This window comes from Palaemon carinicauda, chromosome 1, assembly GCF_036898095.1.
Source record: "Palaemon carinicauda isolate YSFRI2023 chromosome 1, ASM3689809v2, whole genome shotgun sequence".
NCBI lineage: Eukaryota > Metazoa > Arthropoda > Malacostraca > Decapoda > Palaemonidae > Palaemon > Palaemon carinicauda.
The window spans coordinates 686,334-705,048 of record NC_090725.1 but is presented as its reverse complement, the minus strand read 5'-3'; the positions used below and the strand labels follow the sequence as shown (position 1 = coordinate 705,048).

At 41.8% G+C, this 18,715-nt stretch overlaps 1 protein-coding gene across 2 annotated transcripts in view; it reads left to right on the top strand.

Annotated features, from left to right (window-relative positions):
• Positions 1 to 18,715, top strand: part of LOC137646382 (tetratricopeptide repeat protein 9C-like) — a 90,525-nt gene that overhangs the window by 67,145 nt on the left and 4,665 nt on the right. For both annotated transcript variants that reach the window (XM_068379486.1, XM_068379488.1), the window contains exon 4: positions 549 to 734. In XM_068379486.1, coding sequence (XP_068235587.1) covers positions 549 to 734 — 186 coding nt within the window. The remainder of the gene's footprint in view (positions 1 to 548; positions 735 to 18,715) is intronic.

The following is an 18,715-nucleotide window of genomic DNA, read 5'->3' as shown; positions in this document are numbered from 1 at the left end:
GCCCGCCAGCCCTATCCCCCTTGAAGTCGTACCTCCAAGCAAAGTGAGCTCAAGCACAGGTGTGTGTGAGGGGGGGGGGTAGCAAGTTACCCTCCCCTACCCCCGCTAACTAGCGGTGTGGGTAGTAAACCCTCGTTAAATTTTAATGGCTCGTCATTTCAGCTACGCCGAAAGTAATACCCCTATAAATAGCTAATGTTTGTATAGTTAGGAAAAATACAAATTATCTACGAATTTTTCATATTAAAAGCAATTCCAACATTATAGGAAAACTGACTCCTTATTGCCACCAATGTAAACAAAAATTTAATCTCATGCTTCCTTAAAGCCTTAGGATCTAGAATTACAAACACACTACCTGGAACCAGTAGAAGATTTACATTCGGGTTTGGAATTAAATATCTTGGCTGTTCTTTGAACCAAAATTAAGGATAATTCTGTGATGGGCTTTTTGAGTAACAAAATTTATGATAAAGTGCAGTCATTGTGAAAAGCTTTTTGTTTTGATTGATGAACAGTTTGTGAATAAAGAAATTTCTCCTTTTCAGCTTGTTTACTCAAACAACAGCCTGTCCGTTATGAGAGAGTAGTGGAATGTTGTAAGGAGGTAACAATTCTGAAACCAGATAATGTGAAAGGATGGTATCGCCTAGGGTTAGCTTATTTCCATTTGAGAGATTTTGATTCTGCACAGGAAGCATTGAAAGAAGCTAACAAAATATCAGATGGTCAAGGTATATATATAACCATTTTGTTCATAAACCTTATTGATTTAGGCTGCATTATTAGTTCATTTATTACATATCTTTTGATTTTCCCTAAATGATCTTGCTTGTTATTTTATTTATTGAAAGTTGTCAGTGACATCCCTTGAGTTTGAAATCATAAATGAACAGTCAGAAAGCTTAGGGTACTTGAAACCCAATTTATTTTCATGAATCTTAACCTTTGAAAACTAAAATGTTATTAGTTCAGATGTTTCAACTTCACAACCTCAAAATAAAAAAACAAATATAATTTTGCATTGCTCTTGTTGCCATGTACCCACATCTGTGGGAACTCCATACTGCCATCCAGCTGTCATTTTTAGACCAGACAGTGGAGAACAACAAGAACCACTTTAGCTTATTAACTAAGAATGATATTCAGTTGACTATAGTTAAGTTGTACCTAGTATTCACAAGTACCTCATTATTGATTTTGTTATTTCCAATTTCATTGAAAGCAAAGGAGAGAGGTTTGCAGTTTTCAATTCTGTATGATTGGTATTTGTTCCGGCGTAGATACAAACCCTCTGCTATTTATAGGGGTATACTTTCTCCGTAGCTGAAAGACGAGCCATGATAATTTTAGTGAGGGATAACTACCCCATCCGCTAGTTAGCAGGGGGGGTGGGGGTGGACTGGCTACCCTGCTCACTCACGCCTCTCGGCTGAGTAACCACTTTACTATTTGGCTCGGTAGAGGACGGATATGCTGCCGTGCTCTCCCACAATGACTTGCCTTGATTATTTTTCTGTCATTTTTTCTTTTTCTCTTGTGTGTGTTTTCATTTATCTTTTACAGATATTGTATATGCGTGTATATATGTATAAATAGAAATACTGTATACGGTTATGTTATTAGATACTTGTAACTTTAATTACTGTTGACAACGATAGGTGACTTATTCCCTGAATAGTTCATGTTGTGTAGCGGAGCATGAATTGTAAATTAATCACAACTTTTATTTTCTTTTCTACAGATAGCAGCGACGTAGAACACAAGGCTGTTGGCTACGGCTGCCCTGTTCATTATCCTGCGCTTCATGTGGTAGCTCGTGAGCTGCCCACGTTAAGAGGTAGCAATCGTTGTCAACCTTCCACTTGAACAAGGCTTGTTGATGGGAAGCAGACGAGTTTTGCTTCTGCTACCTCGTCGCCGAAGACTGTGCTTCTTTCCCTTGAACTGGGAAAAAGCAAGTCTAAGGCTTGTTCCTCCTTCGAGGGGAACTTCTCTTTCTCATTCGTGAGACAGATTGTTACGCCTATGCTTTTTTCCCATAGAGCTGGGAGAAAGCTTGTCTTAGGCGATGTCCTCCTTCGGGAGGACTTCTCTCTCATTCCTGAGAGAGATATTATTACGCCTACGCTTTTTTCCCATAGAGCTGGGAGAAAGCTTGCCTTAGGTGATGTCCTCCTTCAGGAGGAATTCTCTCTCGTTCGTGAGAGAGATAATATTACGCCTACGCCTTTTTCTCATAGAACTGGGAGAAAGCTTGTCTCAGGCGATGTCCTCCTTCGGGAGGACTTCTCTCTCGTTCCCGAGAGAGATATTATTATGCCTTCACTTTTTTCCCATAGAGCTGGGAGAAAGCTTGTCTTAGGCAATCTCCTTCGGGAGAACTTTCCTCTCGTTCGCAAGAGATAACTTGTAGGAGTTTGCTGATCCACCAGGGGCAGTGGCAGAGCTTTCTCCGGAGCAGGTTTCCCCTTCGGGGGAACGAGTCTCTCGTTCTCGAGAGAAGACTGCCTCTGGGCATCGGCGGTCCCCCCCCTTACGCTTATGATTTTCCTTCAGGGGCGGAGCGAGAGCCCTATCTTAAGCGACGTTCTCCTTCGGGAGAACAAACCTCCCAAGCGGTGTTATATTTAGATCTTTGAATCTGCTGGTTCTCCTTGTCCCTTTGGGGTCTCGTTACAATCACCCTTTGGGCTGGCGTGATCTTGAGCCTTCGGGCTCTCGTCATGTTGATCCTGCGGGTTCTCATGACAGTAGGAATTCTTCGGGACTAAGTCGCGCTGATCCTTCGGGCTCACGCGACTCGAAACCTTTGGGTATCAGTTACGCTGAATTGGGCTCTCGTAAATTTAGCTACGCTGAACCCTTGGGCTCTCGTACTTTAGTCACTCTGACACTTCAGTGTTTTGTGACAGGGAAACTTTGGTTTCTCATTGCACTGACCCTTCGGGGTCTCATAATATCAGTTACGTTGAATCCTTGGGCTCTCGTAACTTTAGTCACTCTGACACTTCGGTGTTTTGTGTGACAGGGAAACTTCGGTTTCTCGTTACGCTAACCTGAATTAGACAGTAGTTTTCTCACTAGCGAGAAAGCGTTCAATGGAACTCCTTCGGGTAAGCGGTCAATGGCAACTCCTTCGGGTAAGCGGTCGATGGCAATTGTTTGGTCTTCTTGAAGCAAACATCCACATACGAGACTTCACCCTTTTCAGGAGACTCGTTCCTGAGAAGTTTTACAGAACTTCAGTGGGTGTTGTTAAAACTTCATGAAGGCTGTAAGCCTTCCTGGAGCATGCGCTCTAGGCAAGACAAAACCGTGAGGTTATTGTCTTAATCTCAGGTTCTACTGTTTGATTGAGTCAGCCTCTCCCGTCACTGTACCCTGGGTACAATGACGTGCCGTTTTACACGATAGGCTTCTGAGACTTTTTATTCTACCCTTACAGGGTTATTGTCTCTAACAATTAGTCCCAAAGGAACAGTGTTAGCTGACATTAAAGAACGATAGCAACAGCGTGGGCAACTTTTCATTACATTTACGAACGTTTCAAACCCCTCCTCTTTATGGCTATCCCCTCCCATAAAGAGGAGAGGCAAACCAAAGGAGAAATGATTGCTTCCATAACTGTATACTGTATTTTGTTTGAGAACATGTGCGCTCGCATTCAAGAAAGTATTACAGTTAGTCAACGATCAAAAATTCCTTGGGCAATAATGTTGTGATTCGTCGCACATACATTATTCCCGCAACCGGATTCGTCGCACATACATTATTCCCGCAACCGGATTTGTTGCAAACGTTTCCTGGAGGCAGAGAATATGCATGCGCTAGCGCAGATGGACAAGTACATATGCGTGCAAGCGATCTTTCTACTAATAAGGGCTATATACATCTTGCAATTAGAACTCCGTCCTATTAAGTTGTACTATATAGTTATATCCCTTACTGAAACCAGGTTATTCAGTGCGTTACTTGGCTACTTTCCTGTAACCAGACATACGGCATTTACGTTCGGAGACGGAGAAGTACGAACGTTTTCGTCCTAAAAAAAGGAAGAATCTCCGTTGCGAATGTTTTCAACGTTCTCCAGCTGAGTTCCGGACACGACTATAAGTCGAGCTACGCATGTATGCTTGTTATGCTCACAGTTAGGTGCTACTACTACGTAGTAGACTTATGCTTACAATAGATTGAAGATACATCTCAATCTCTTCTTGGGGTTAGTTGGATGCGTTCGGTAATTACCGTCCAGTTTTCTGTGCGGAAGGCAATCTCTATGGAGATTCGCTCTTATAACATAAGGTTTACTGATTAACTGGTTTACTGTTGGGTATCAGGATTATTCGGCCAACCACACAAGATTGGTGGCAGTTGGAGGGTGGACAGGCTCCTCCCCTTCATTGCAAGAACGTTCAAATAGTTGCACGTCTCGACATCACCTCGAGATGTGTTTATTGCTATGCAATCTCCACCCCTCTCCCGCTGGACGAACCGCAGATGGGAGTGGCAGACGAGAGCTTCTGCAAAGAAGCCTATCTTCTCGTCTCCCCTCTGTATCTGATGCTCTCTTTAATACATCAAAAAGAGGGGGGCCATATGCCGCTCCATTCCATCCTCGTCCATTGGCCCGATTCAGAAAGGTACCAGCATTCATCTGTCTTAGAGAACCATCTAGCGGTAGGAAGCCTCAGATGGACAGCGGACAGCTAGGTGCCCCCATCCGCTCGCATCATTCCTGTTACAGGAATGTGCTTGCAGATAATCTGAACAGACCATTCTGATAGTGGGCTCCTATTTTCTTTGAATCATCTTGTATCCAGCAAAGTCTTAACTTTGTGAGGTCCCCGACTGTGGCCATGCTCGCAACGGCCATGAAATTTAGGCTCCCGCTCGAGTGTTTACCAGGCCCTTGAACAAGATGTATTCCAAGATCGATGGGACAGCCTAGAGGTGTACACCTTTTTTTCCCCCATTCGGTCTGGTGAGAAAGTCCTAAGCCAAGTCAGGATAAGCAAAATCTTATCAATGACTCCAATAGCTTTGCTATGACATCCCGCAGAATGGTTCTCGGACCTTCTGCAGCTCCTGACGGAGTTCCAATAGCTTCGCTATGGCATCCCCCAGAATGGTTCCCGAACCTTCTGCAGCTCCTGATGGAGTTCCAATAGCTTTGCTATGGCATCCCACAGAATGGTTCCCTGACCTTATGCAGCTCCTGACGGAGTTCCGTGGGATCTTCCTCCACGACACTATCTTCCAAGCAGCCACATGCTAACACTTTCCTAAGCCGTAGCTTTGCTTCGACTTCACGCCTTGGATGATCCTACACCACCTCTCTCAGAGAGGCCTTTCGCAACGAGTTGCGGAAAAGATGTCTAGGCGCCTCAGACACTTTTCAGCGTCGGTCTTCCAAGCAAAGTGTTCGGCCCTTTGTGACTGATGTCGTGGAAGGGGATTCTCTCCCATCGATGCCTTTACTTATACAAAGTTTGAGATAACTTGTCCCCCGTCGGATCTCAACCTCCTCCTGGGAACGCGGTTCAGGTTCTTCAGTCCCTGAAGGAACCTCTCTACGAAACTTTATGCCAGGCAGCAGATCGTCTCCTTACATGGAAAACGGCCCTTTCTACTCACTTGGGCTTTGATCAAGAGAGTTAGTGTGTTGTATGATCTATCTTCTGATGTCTCCTGCTCTAGGAGACAGGGAGAAGTAATCCTCAGCGGCATCCCTAAGTTGATTGCCAAGACTCAAAATCCGAGTGTGCTGTACCCTAGGTGCAGCCCATTTCGGATGAAGAGTCTTCATTTGGTAACCGAAGACCCATCAACTGGTGTTTTACCCAGTGAGGAGTCTGTGGTGTTACCTTAAAAGAACGATACCAGCTCACCCCCGTGTGTCTGCACTGTTGACCAGTACGGGGAAAGTCAAGAGGAGGATCTCAAGGATTTCCTTTCCCTCTGGGGTCGGAAAGCAATTGAGGTTGCTCTCAATCTAGACCCTCCTCCATCCTAAGACCCAGAGCTTGTAACGTCAGTGGCGTTGCTACGTCCCTGGCATTCAAGAAACTACTCTGTGGTGCAGATACTTTAAGTGGGCATGTGGAAGCCTCAATTGACCTTCACGGCCCATTACCTGCAAAAACGTAACCCACAAGAACATGGAGACCTTTTCCATCGGTCCTGTGGTGGACGCACAACAAATGGTGCAAACACCTCAGGCTCCTTGATGGACAAGTAGCAGAGGGTTGAAGGCTGATGCTACCCGGATTAGTCTGGGATGAATGAGTAAGAATGACTAGCTCCTTTCTTCCTTTCACCTTCTCCCCTCTGGGGAAAACAGCTCGGCAAGCCTCAACATAGCTGACCTCACCTCGCTGCAGCTAAGATTCATTTCCCTTATACTTCCTAATTATAGAATAATATTTTGTTACGTCCCCAATACCTTTTTGAGGGAGGGTATTGAGTAAGTCTTAAGAACAATAGGTTTTGTACTTGAGTTTCTATATTAAAGATAAGCCACACTGTTAGTTCCACTCACGCACAAGCTTCTGCAGGCCGCTATCAGTGTATTACCTCATATTGGCACTTGATTTTAGCGAGGGTAGGGTCCCTTCTACTATCGATCACAGATGGAAATAGAGAGGACACCGGGTCATGACCAAGGCCAGTTGGTGAGGACTTGCTCCCTCCTAAGAGTAAGTCACCCCTATAAATAGCGGAAGGTTTGTATCTACGCCGGAACAAATAACAAATTTGTAAGTAATTTGTATTTTTCCTAGTATACAAACCTGGAGCTATTTATACAAATTGGCCCGCTACCCTGTCCCCCGAGAAGTCCTGCCATAAAGCAAAGTGGTTACTCAGCTGAGAGGTGTGAGTGAGCGGAGTAGCCAGTCTACCCCACCCCCCACCCGCTAACTAGCTGATGGGATAGTTATCTCTCGCTAAAATTATCATGGCTCGTCTTTCAGCTACGCCAAAAGTATACCCCTGTAAATAACTCCAGGTTTGTTTAATAGGAAAAATACAAATTACTTACAAATTTGTTATTTTACACAGATATTGTTTTAGAAGGTAGGCAGATCATATATTTTCTGGACATAGTCACCCATTAGTTATTTTGTGTTCGATACAGTAACTCCAGTCGTTACTTTTGCCTTTCACTGCCTTCATTGTGTAGTCCGCTACGATAGCAAATAAATTATTTCCTTAAGGGACCGTCCGCCATGTCTGCCAGGTTTTTTTCTAATGATCCAAAACACACCATTTCTATGTATGTTTTAGACATGTGTAATACCTTCATGGTATAAAAGTTTCAAGTCATCTGATCAAAAACTCTTTGATTTACAGTATTAGCAAAAATCATGATTTAAAAAAAAATTCAGCTACATTTTTCTCTACTAATAGGACACCAATTGTATTGAAACTTAAACCATAAAAATTACTTTACAAACCGAACAATTCTGTGAGACGGAATTTTTATTTTCCTGTTTTTTTTTATGAATTTTTTTTTTCATTTTCTAGTCGTAAAATAATCGTGAGAAAGAAAGTAAAGAGAAAATCCAAACTCTGTCTCACAAAATTGTATGATTTTTATTCCTCTTTTCAATTAAAATCAAACAATAGATAAGTGAGAAAAATGTACCTAAGTGTGAATAAGTATGTTTTTGAGTTATGAGCTCCCAAAGATTTGCAATAAATTTTTGCTTCTTTTCTTAAAGAAATCAAGATAACATTATTAGGATTACTTTTATTGTTTATTCCTACATAAACGCACCCTAAACGAGGTATTTAAACCCCAAGTTTACTATTACACTTGGTGTAAGGATGTCATGAGTTGTCAGCAATCTCTCATTGATGCCAGTGTTTTAGTTAGCACATTTCAGCTTTGTCCTCTTATTCATGTTTCCCTCTCTTCTTGGTTCTTTTTTCTTATTCTCTGCTTGCTTTTAGTTTTTTCTATGACCTTAGGAAACATTGGCCTTGCTATAAAGTTCCCGAGTACATTGTGAAAAAACAACGTACATACGAACTGCAAGTAAACAAACACATGTTATAACTTCTATAGGTCTTTGGAAACTCTGGCTGCTGTTCTCATAGCGGTAGTTTTCAATATTTAACTTAGCCGGTGATTATATAGCTGCAACTCTGTTGCCCGACAGACAACTCTACGTTAAAAACTCGCCAGCGATCGCTACACAGGTTGCGGGTGTGCCCAACAGCGCCATCTGTCGTCCAGATACCCAGTACTCAATGTAAACAAAGACTCAATTTTCTCTCTGTCGAGCTATCGACAAGACGTACTTACTCGCTGTTGCTAAACTGGAGTTTTTTCACAACTAATTGGTGAAGTACTTTATTCTAGTTTTGAGCTTTCGCTATGCAGGTGTTTTATCTTTATCTTAAATCTTGAACTCGTTTTGGATAGATTTAATTATGGTGACAAAGAGAGTATGGACTTCCTTTCACTTTTAAATGGCCGACCCTTCCCTTAGACGGAAGTGTGTTTAGGCTTTTAGTAATTATCTTATCACGTTATAGATTTTCCTCTATATATTTTATATCTCTCCGCCTTTATTAGGCCTCTTCGATTAACTTTCCTTTTATTATAAACATATAAAAATAAATTTTAATGTTTTGTTTATACAGTGATACCTCTGGATACGAAAGTTTCTGCTTACGAAAAATTCAGGATGCGAAAAGTGATTCGAAGATTTTTATGCCCCAGGATACGGATAAAATTTCAGGATACGAAAACCTTACGAGATCCCAACTCTTCGCCGAGAGTAATTTTAAAAAGCGCGCGCCGCCTGACTTTGAACTTGGGTAGACTCACGTACAGCCTCCCGCTCACCCATTGGTTATCTCCCTACTCAGACGCTAGCTGACGCCATAAGATCCTGCTTTCCTATTGGTCGGCAACTATCCCAGCTTGCCTACGCACGGGCGTTCATCTCTCTCTCTCTCTTTTCGTTCCGACCACGGTATCGTTAACAGACATTGTGTGCTTTCGCTTGTTTGACTTAGTGTTAATATACAGTACATTCGTACGCCACGTGTTATCGTTAATAAACATTCGTTACTGTGCACTGTACTGTATTAGTGTTTACTATACATAGACTGTATATAACGTTACGTAGTGTATTATATTACGTTTGCCTAACGCATTTTAGAAATGTGTTGAAAAGTAGGCAGAAACAAGCTTCAATGGATAGTTTCTTATTAAAGAGGCCAGAGGTATTAGTAGGCCAAGACGAAGGTGAAAGTGAAGAAAAGAAACAGAAAAGAGGAAGGGATGAAGAATTAGAAGGTGAAAGTAAAGAAAAGAAACAGAAAAAAGAAAGTGATGAAGAAGTAGAAGAGATTTAGAAAATAAGAAAAACGTAAAGTTATAAAAAAGCAAAAAAAAAAAAAATTCAATTTTAAGTTTTATGTTACCGTTAAGTGTTAAAGTAATTTTTTCTTTCATTTTATAGTTTTCCATACGTAATGCTAAGTGTTAATTATTTCTTCCATTTTTTTATTTCGTAAAGTTTGTGTTAATGTGTTAAGTGTGTAAATTACTGTACGTAGTCTGTCACTTGTTACGTAGTGTATTATATTACGTTTGCCTAATGCATTTTAGAAATGTTTTGAAAAGTAGGCAGAAACAAGCTTCAATGGATAGTTTCTTATTAAAGAGGCCAGCGGTATTAGTAGGCCAAGACGAAGGTGAAAGTGAAGAAAAGAAACAGAAAAGAGGAAGGGATGAAGAATTAGAAGGTGAAAGTAAAGAAAAGAAACAGAAAAAAGAAAGTGATGAAGAAGTAGAAGAGATTTAGAAAATAAGAAAAACGTAAAGTTATAAAAAAGCAAAAAAAAAAAAAAATTCAATTTTAAGTTTTATGTTACCGTTAAGTGTTAAAGTAATTTTTTCTTTCATTTTATAGTTTTCCATACGTAATGTTAAGTGTTAATTATTTCTTCCATTTTTTTATTTCGTAAAGTTTAAGTGTTAATGTGTTAAGTGTGTAAATTACTGTACGTAGTCTGTCACTTGTTACGTTTTCTGCCTTATGCCATCCTCCTCTGCCGCGACTTCGCTATCGGACATCGTCTCAATCAAAAGGTAAGTTTCAACTTTTTTGTTACACTAATTAACTGTAACCTTTTTTTCAGAGTGTACAGGTATGAATCAGTAATTTAGGTGTACGTACAGGTAACAATACACCTTCACTGATCTAAATGCTTTACGTACATACAGTACCATAACTTTTATACAGTAGTAAAGAAAACGGACCGTTTTCTTTGGGCTTGGGGGGGATAACTTGGCTATAACTATATTATTGAATAATCTCATAGTGGTTTCTGGAATGGATTAGGCTGTTTTTAACGGTTGTGTTAATTATTGAATGATAGAAATGGCTACATTGCATGTTTATTACTACAGTTTAGCGTGTTTATGAAAGAAAGGGTGACTTTTTATAAGGCTTGGAACGGATTAGGCTATTTACATGTAAAACACGACTCAGGATACGAAAATATCAGGATACGAAAATATCAGGATACGAAACCGCATCCTGAACGGATTAATCTCGTATCCTGAGGCATCACTGTATAGACCTTTCCTGAGAGTAGGCGGTCCTAACTTGGAAACCGAAGTTAATCAACGTTGAGCCCTTTATATCGTAATTAGCTTTTAAAGAGCTAAGGATTTAAAACTTTTTAAATGTAATATTTTATGAAAGAATTTCTTTGATAGTCTTCGTACTGTTTTCAAAGATGAACTAACGTTTAGTTTATTTATGCTACGCAGTTGTTGACGTTCAGGACGTTCAACATGCGCTCTATCGTTACGATAGAGAGAGAGTGTATCACGGTTTCACTTTGCAGTAAGAGTAAATCGATTCTGACGTTTTGTTCATTCTTTCTTAGCTTAAATGTTTTAAATTCTATTTTAAAGGAACTTTTTATTTGAAAAACCTTTCAGTTTTTTCCTTTAGTCAAATAACATGTTTTTTTGACGAAATATAATTGGGCTCTTCTCTTAGGTGCGAAATCAAGAGAGAAAGAGAGAGAGAGATAGAGACGGGTAACGTTGTTCTCGAGTTACTCTCGTCCCTAGTCGCTGTACGGGGAGGAAGGATAAAACGTTTTTAGTTTTTTATTCTCGTCCCCAGGCTATGTGCGGTGAGAGATTGAAAACGTAGTTATATGAACTAGTGTTTAGTCTCTTTCCCAGCCACTGATTTTTTTTTATCTTAAAATATGTTTTCTGTTTTTTGCTGGTATTAACGAGCTTGCATTATACGACTGATTTCGCAATTACTACCTTTTAATGAAGGGTAGAATTGCGTGTTTCAGGTAGAAATCAGTAAAAGTTTCGATTTCAGTGAAATAAGTGCAAAACAGAAAATCGAAGTGATAAAGTGATATGCGCAAAGTGTTACAGTGTTGCGTCCGAGGGTTCGTCTGTTCGTGCCTGTCGTTCACCTAGTCCGGGACCTCTTGCATGCTCCCAAGCCCAGGGGAGAAGTAATGTCAAACGACTTATGGGTTCGAGAGGCCTTGATCAACGAACAGACGTTTTCCCTCTATGGTATCGGGTGTATCTTACCAAGATCTCCCCTACCATAAGACGAGAGAGACGTTGTTTCTCCTCGTCATCCGAAGGCTTTTCGCATAAGAAACCTGTCACAAGGTTTCGAAGCCCTTAAGCGAAAGTCAGTCCTTTCAGGACAGGTCCAGCGTCCTGGTTACAACCATTAGGACAGCTCTGACCCTATGCAGTCATCGGATAACTGCTCGCCGCCTAACAAAAGCGTAACACAGACTCCGAGAGTCTTTTTTTGTGGGCAAAGTGTTGCGGTCACAGACGTTACCCTCGTCTATTACCACAACCATTTCCGTTGATCCTTAATGGGTTGTATGGCAAGACATGCAGTATATGCTTGCCTCCCTTATGGAAGACTATTCTGCCGATTAGTCCGTTGAGTCTAGCTGTTTATCTCATCGATATCCTGGCTTTCAGCCAACCTAACGTTCCTTTGTGCTTACTGTTGACGTTGGCGTAGCTTAGTCACGTCAGTCAGGTTGTTTAGAACCACACTCGATGCGGTCTCATGTGGTTTTTCAGCCGCATTTGGACGTTAGGCCACTTGCTGATGCTCCTGTTGACGTTCAAGACGTTCACTAACAATCGGAGTTGACTTGTTTTGACGCTGTGCGTCAACCTCCGCATTCTAGAGTTGTTTTGACTGCTCAGTCTAGGCAGTCAAAGCAGTCTCGAGTGGACGCTGTGCGTCCTCACGCACCTGTTGTGGTTGACAGTTCAGTTGTTGACAGTTCACAGACTGTCAAGCAGTTACATGACGTTGCGTTCTGGTCCGCTACTAATGCACCAGTGAGTGTGGACTCTGCTTGTAAAGCATTGCCACCACGGTAGGTCTCTCCCTTGCTTGAGACTCAGCTTTTATCGGACAAGGTTCCTGTAGATGAGGAAGTTGCTGTTCCCCCTCCTACTGATATTCCCTTGAGGACTCTGTCAGATGGAGAGGAGCCTAAAGCTGCTTAGCCTCCTATGGACTTTAATTAAATCATGATGATTTTTTTAAGGATCTTTGTCCGGATCTTTTTGTAACTGCTGCTCCTCGTTCGCCTAAACGTCAGAGCTTACACTAGGCCTAGCTACTTCGAAGCCGTTGTTTTTAAGCTAGTGCTCTCTCGCTCTCCTAGAGAGCTTTACGTTGGCTAGGCGACTGGTTTTTCACCAGGAGGAGTTTGGGGGATACAGCCTTTGCTTTCCCTTCTTTTAAACTGGTTTATAGAGCGAGAGTCTGATATGACACGAGAGAAGTTCTCGGCTTGGGAGTTCATGCCTCTGCCCAGATAGACTTCTCAATTCTCGTAGACTCTCCCTGGCGCCTGGCCAGGAGACGCTCCAAGTTGTTTACAGGTCAACTTCACAGCTGTTTTCGAGCCTTTGAAGTTTTGCTGTACAATTATGTCATGCATAACAAGGCTTTCAGGGATGGTAAGCAGTACCGCCTCAGTCGCTAACCCCGTCTGTTGCCACACCTGCTCCCGTAGACCCTAAATGGGCTTTGCTGCAAGACATGCAGTCCAAGCTTGCGTCCTTGATAGAGGACTTTAATGCGGAGAAGGTTGCTACCGAACCTTCTGGCCAACAACCTTCCAACCGGTCGGTTGTGCGCCCTGTTGACGCTGAGGTAACCTACTCGCGTCTGCCAGTTGAGGTGGTTCCTCCACCGATGCGACCCAGTGTGGGTTGCCAGCCGCACGTTGACGTTGAGCGACGCTCGGAGGTGGTTGTTGACGTTCAGGACGTTCAACAACCAGCAGAGGTGACTTGTTTTGACGCAGTGCGTCAACCTCAGCAACCCGGTAGGGTGTTGACTGCACAACCCAGACGGTCTAGACAGTCTCGGGTTGACGCTGTGCTTCCTCGCGCACCCATGGTTGTTGACAGTTCACAGACTGTGCAGCAGTTCCATGACGTTGCGTCCGGCTCCGTCACGCATGCACCAGTGCGACCGGACTCAGCGAGCCAGACGTTGCCCACTCCGTTGCCGTTTCCTCATCAGTTTTCGGATGAGGAACCCTCTGATGAGGACGTTGCTGAACAACAAGACGATCAGCCCCCAGAATAGATCAAGCCCTGCTATCCATCCAGAAGATGCTGAAGAAGGAACGCTGCTCAGTCAGGCTGTGGATGAGTCTGGTAGGGACGCTGTCATCCGTGGAACAATTTGTGTCACTAGGAAGACTACACCTCCGTCCTCTTCAATACCATCTAGCTTTTCACTGGAAAAAGGACAAGACGCTAGAAGCGGTCTCGATCCCGGTTTCCGAAAAGATAAAGTCTTGTCTGACTTGGTGAAAGGACAATATCAACCTAAGAGAGGGTCTTCCCCTGACTGTTCAGACTCCCAACCACGTTCTCTTCTCGGACGCATCGGACGTGGGCTGGGGCGCGACACTAGACGGTCGGGAATGCTCAGGACTGTGGAACTCGAGTCAGAGGAGCATGCATATCAACTGCAAGGAGCTGTTGGCAGTACATCTGGCCTTGAAAAGCTTCAAGTCTCTCCTTCGAGGCAAAGTGGTGGAAGTTAACTCGGACATCACCATGGCCTTGGCGTACATCTCCAAACAAGGAGGTACCCACTCACTGACGTTGTACGAGATCGCAAGGGACCTGCTCATCTGGTCAAAAGGTCAAGACATCTCCCTAGTAACGAGGTTCATCCAAGGCGACTTGAACGTCATAGCAGATTGTCTCAGTCGGAAAGGGCAAGTAATTCCAACCGAATGGACCCTCCACAAGGATGTGTGCAAGAGACTTTGGGCCACTTGGGGTAAAACCATCCATAGATCTCTTTGCAACCTCGCTGACCAAGAGGCTTCCAATCTATTGCTCTCCAGTCCCGGACCCAGCAGCAATACATATAGATGCTTTCCTCCTAGATTGGTCACATCTGGATCTCTACGCATTCCCACCGTTCAAGATTGTCAACAAGGTACAGCAGAAGTTCGCCTCTCACGAAGGGACAAGGTTGACTTTAGTTGCTTCCCTCTGGCCCGCGAGAGAATGGTTCACCGAGATACTTCGATGGTTAGTAGACGTTCCCAGTAGTCTTCCTCTAAGGGTAGACCTTCTACGTCAGCCACACGTAAAGAAGGTACTCCAAAGCCTCCACGCTCTTCGTCTGACTGCCTTCAGACTATCGAAAGACTCTCGAGAGCTAGAGGCTTTTCGAAGGAAGCAGCCAGTGCGATTGCTAGAGCAAGGAGAGCGTCTTCCATTAGAGTCTACCAATCGAAGTGGGAAGTCTTCCGAGACTGGTGCAAGTCAGTTTCTGTATCCTCGACCAGTACCTCTGTAGCTCAAATAGCTGTTTTTCTCTTATACCTGAGAAAAGGACGATCCCTTTCAGCTCCCACTATCAAGGGCTACAGAAGCATGTTGGCATCGGTCTTCCGGCATAGAGGCTTAGATCTTTCCAAACATAAAGATCTGCAAGACCTCCTTAAGTCTTTTGAGACCACCAAGGAGCGTCGTTTGGCTACCCCTGGATGGAATTTAGACGTGGTACTAAGATTCTTCATGTCAGATAGGTTGGAGCCGTTACAATCAGCCTCCCTGAAAGATCTCACTCTTAAGACTCTTTTCCTGGTATGCTTAGCCTTGGCTAAAAGAGTCAGTGAGATTCATGCCTTCAGCAAGAACATAGGATTTTCGTCAGAAAAAGCCACTTGTTCGCTACAACTTGGTTTTCTAGCCAAAAATGAGCTGCCTTCTCGGCCTTGGCCTAAATCTTTCGATATCCCCAGCTTATCGGAGATCGTAGGCAATGAACTAGAAAGAGTCTTATGCCCTGTTAGAGCTCTTAAGTTCTATTTAAAGCGTACTAAACCTTTACAAGGCCAATCTGAAGCTTTATGGTGTTCAGTTAAGAAACCATCCTTGCCTTTGTCAAAGAATGCTTGGTCAGACTTTATCAGATTGTTAATACGAGAAGCTCATTCACATCTGAGTGAGGAAGACCGAACTTTGCTTAAGGTGAAGACGCACGAAGTTAGAGCTGTAACAACTTCCGTGGCCTTTAAGCAAATTATATTTCTGCAAAGTATAATGGACGCAACCTATTGGAGAAGCAAGTCAGTGTTCGCGTCATTTTACTTGAAAGATGTCCAGACTCTTTACGAGAACTGCTACACACTGGGACCATTCGTAGCAGCGAGTGCAGTAGTGGGTGAGGGCTCAACCACTACAATTCCCTAATTCCATACCCTTTTAATCTTTCTCTTGAAATGTTTTTATTGTTGTTTTTTGGGTTGTCCGGAAGGCTAAGAAGCCTTTCGCATCCTGGTTGATTTAGCGGGTGGTCAAAGTCATTTCTTGAGAGCGCCTAGATTAGGGGTTTTGATGAGGTCCTGTTGTATAGGTTGCAACCCTTGATACTTCAGATCCTAGGGGTCGATCAGCATCCTAAGAGGATCGCGAGGCTCCGTAAGGAAGACGTACTTAAAAGGCAGAGTAATTGTTCAAGTCGACTTCCTTACCAGGTACCTATTTATTTTGTTTTTGTTATTTTGATAACTTCTAAAATGAAATAAAAACTCTTAGCTCATAAAAGTGTAAACTTATATTGCTGGTCTCTACCCACCCCCCTGGGTGTGAATCAGCTATATAATCACCGGCTAAGTTAAATATTGAAAAATGTTATTTTGATAATAAAATAAATTTTTGAATATACTTACCCGGTGATTATAAATTAAAGGACCCTCCCTTCCTCCCCAATAGAGACGCAGTGGGACGAGGGTAAAATTGAGTCTTTGTTTACATTGAGTACTGGGTATCTGGACGACAGATGGCGCTGTTGGGCACACCCGCAACCTGTGTAGCGATCGCTGGCGAGTTTTTACCGTAGAGTTGTCTGTCGGGCAACAGAGTTGCAGCTATATAATCACCGGGTAAGTATATTCAAAAATTTATTTTATTATCAAAATAACATTTTTATTTCACCTACCCTCTACCAATCCCTTCCATTTCTGCCAGACGTACAAGATTTTGAAACATATGTAAAAAATTGCTGTATACAGTATATGCAAAAATAAACACACAAAGAGGATTCTGTCAAACTCAGTCTTGCAGACAAGGCAGTAAGGGTGAGGTCATCATTTAAAGACCGCTATTCATGTTTCCCTCTCTTCTTGGTTCTTTTTTCTTGTTCTCTGCTTACATTTTGTTCTTTCTATGACCTTAGGTAACATTGTCCTTTGCTATAAAGTTCCCGAGGACGTTGTAAAAACACAATGTACCTATGAACTGCGAGTAAACGAACACATGCATTATAACTTCTATATGTCTTTGGAAACTGTGGCTGCTGTTCTCGTAGCTCATTTTTCTTTTACCTACTCTCTGCTAATACCTTCCATTTCTACCAGACGTACGAGATCTCGAAACATAAGTGAAAAAATCGCTATATATAGGCAAAAATAAACACACAAAGACAATTCTGTCAAACTCAATCATGCATGGCTTACTTCGCTCATCTTCTGGTTGTCGTGCTAAGAGGAGGCATCCCTTCCTCTATAGTACGATCACGGCTTTCGCATCCACATTAGAATACCCTTATAGTGCTTTCTGTCTTTTTCCTTTATCACTGTCATTAGTTGTGCTTCCATTATTTGTGAGCTACAAGTGTTTTGTATAATGGCTAGTGTATCTAGTGTCATGCGTTTGTGCCCTGGTACCTGTACTGTAATTAGTTTTGATTTGATCACATTCTTGAGATTGTTCTATGGTTAGTTTTATTTTATAAGACTTCAACTTGTTTTGGTCCTTTTCCTTACTCCCTCTTTGTAGGTAGTGATGAAGATATTTGTTTCTAGGGTAATATTTTTAGCTATTTCCCATTTGAGGAATCCTACTTTGTAGATTGATTGAGTCGTTAATAAGTCTTGTTTAATAAATTCTTTAGTAAATCTCATAAATTTGCAAAAACTGAAGCTGATTTATGCAGAGGCATACAATGAAGACTTCTGGAGTAGAAATTATTTTAGTCCTTGAATTGTTTCAAATTTCAGTTCTTTTCATTTACCAGAATAAGAGATTGCATTCACCAAGGTAAATATGTATATTAGTAGTTTAGTCTTTTGGTAGAGCTTATTACTACATCACAATGCAGGTGTCATATTTTTTATTTATTAAAATGATCTGTTGGGAATCTCAAAGATGCTATAGGTTAAGAACTTATAGGTTTTTAATTGCTGCTTTTTCTAAAATGTGAAGTGATGGGTCCTTACCGTTCCTCATAAGTTTCATGTGACAGAAGTGGAATGTTCTTTTAAGACTACAATTGTAGGGTTTTTCTTGATATGAGATTATGTATAATAAAGTACTGTACCTTGATGGGTTTGCGTGGAGGACATATATTTTGCACATTAGTCCTTTTTGTTTGGCAATTATTTTGTTTGCATAATCTCTATACAGTATACTGTATCTAAGTTTTTACTTACAACCCTTACCTGTGAGATTTGGTTCTGTACATTCCTCACATATTTTGTATTTTGTTAATATGATGGAATGTAATTTAGTGGTAAAACTTACAATTTATTTTACATATTCCTTTTATGATAACACTATCCTTTCATCCATGGATGAATCACAGGTAAGAATTGTGAAATTAAACCTACTGTACGATAATTTTTTAAACAAAATTAGCTATTTCATTATTTACCATAGATTCATGGATGTTTCCTACTTCCTCCCATATTTTGATGGTTATTTACTTTTGAATCTAGGCATAGCAATGTGGGTGAGGTGAAGCAAGTTCACTCCTGATTGTCAACATAAGATTACACCAGTTCATCTTAATCACATGTACTAAAGAGCTTTGATAATGAAACTGATTAAGGAAAACATTCTTGTATAGTTATTAAAAGTTATTGTAGTCTCTCGACCTTCTTAGACGTACTGCAATCACATGTAAATCTAGGGGAAGTATTAAAATAATTTAGATTTTGAATATTAGCTATGAGACTTACAAATAAGACTCATCGAAATAGTTTTTTTATTATGTCCTGTATTTCGATACTTTGAAAATTCCCCCCTTACAGTGCATTATCAAGAGTCTTTAAAAACTTTCATTTGAGGTGAATGCAGGGAACAGTTTCTGCCCAGCAGTGTGAGTTTAATGTTAAAGGG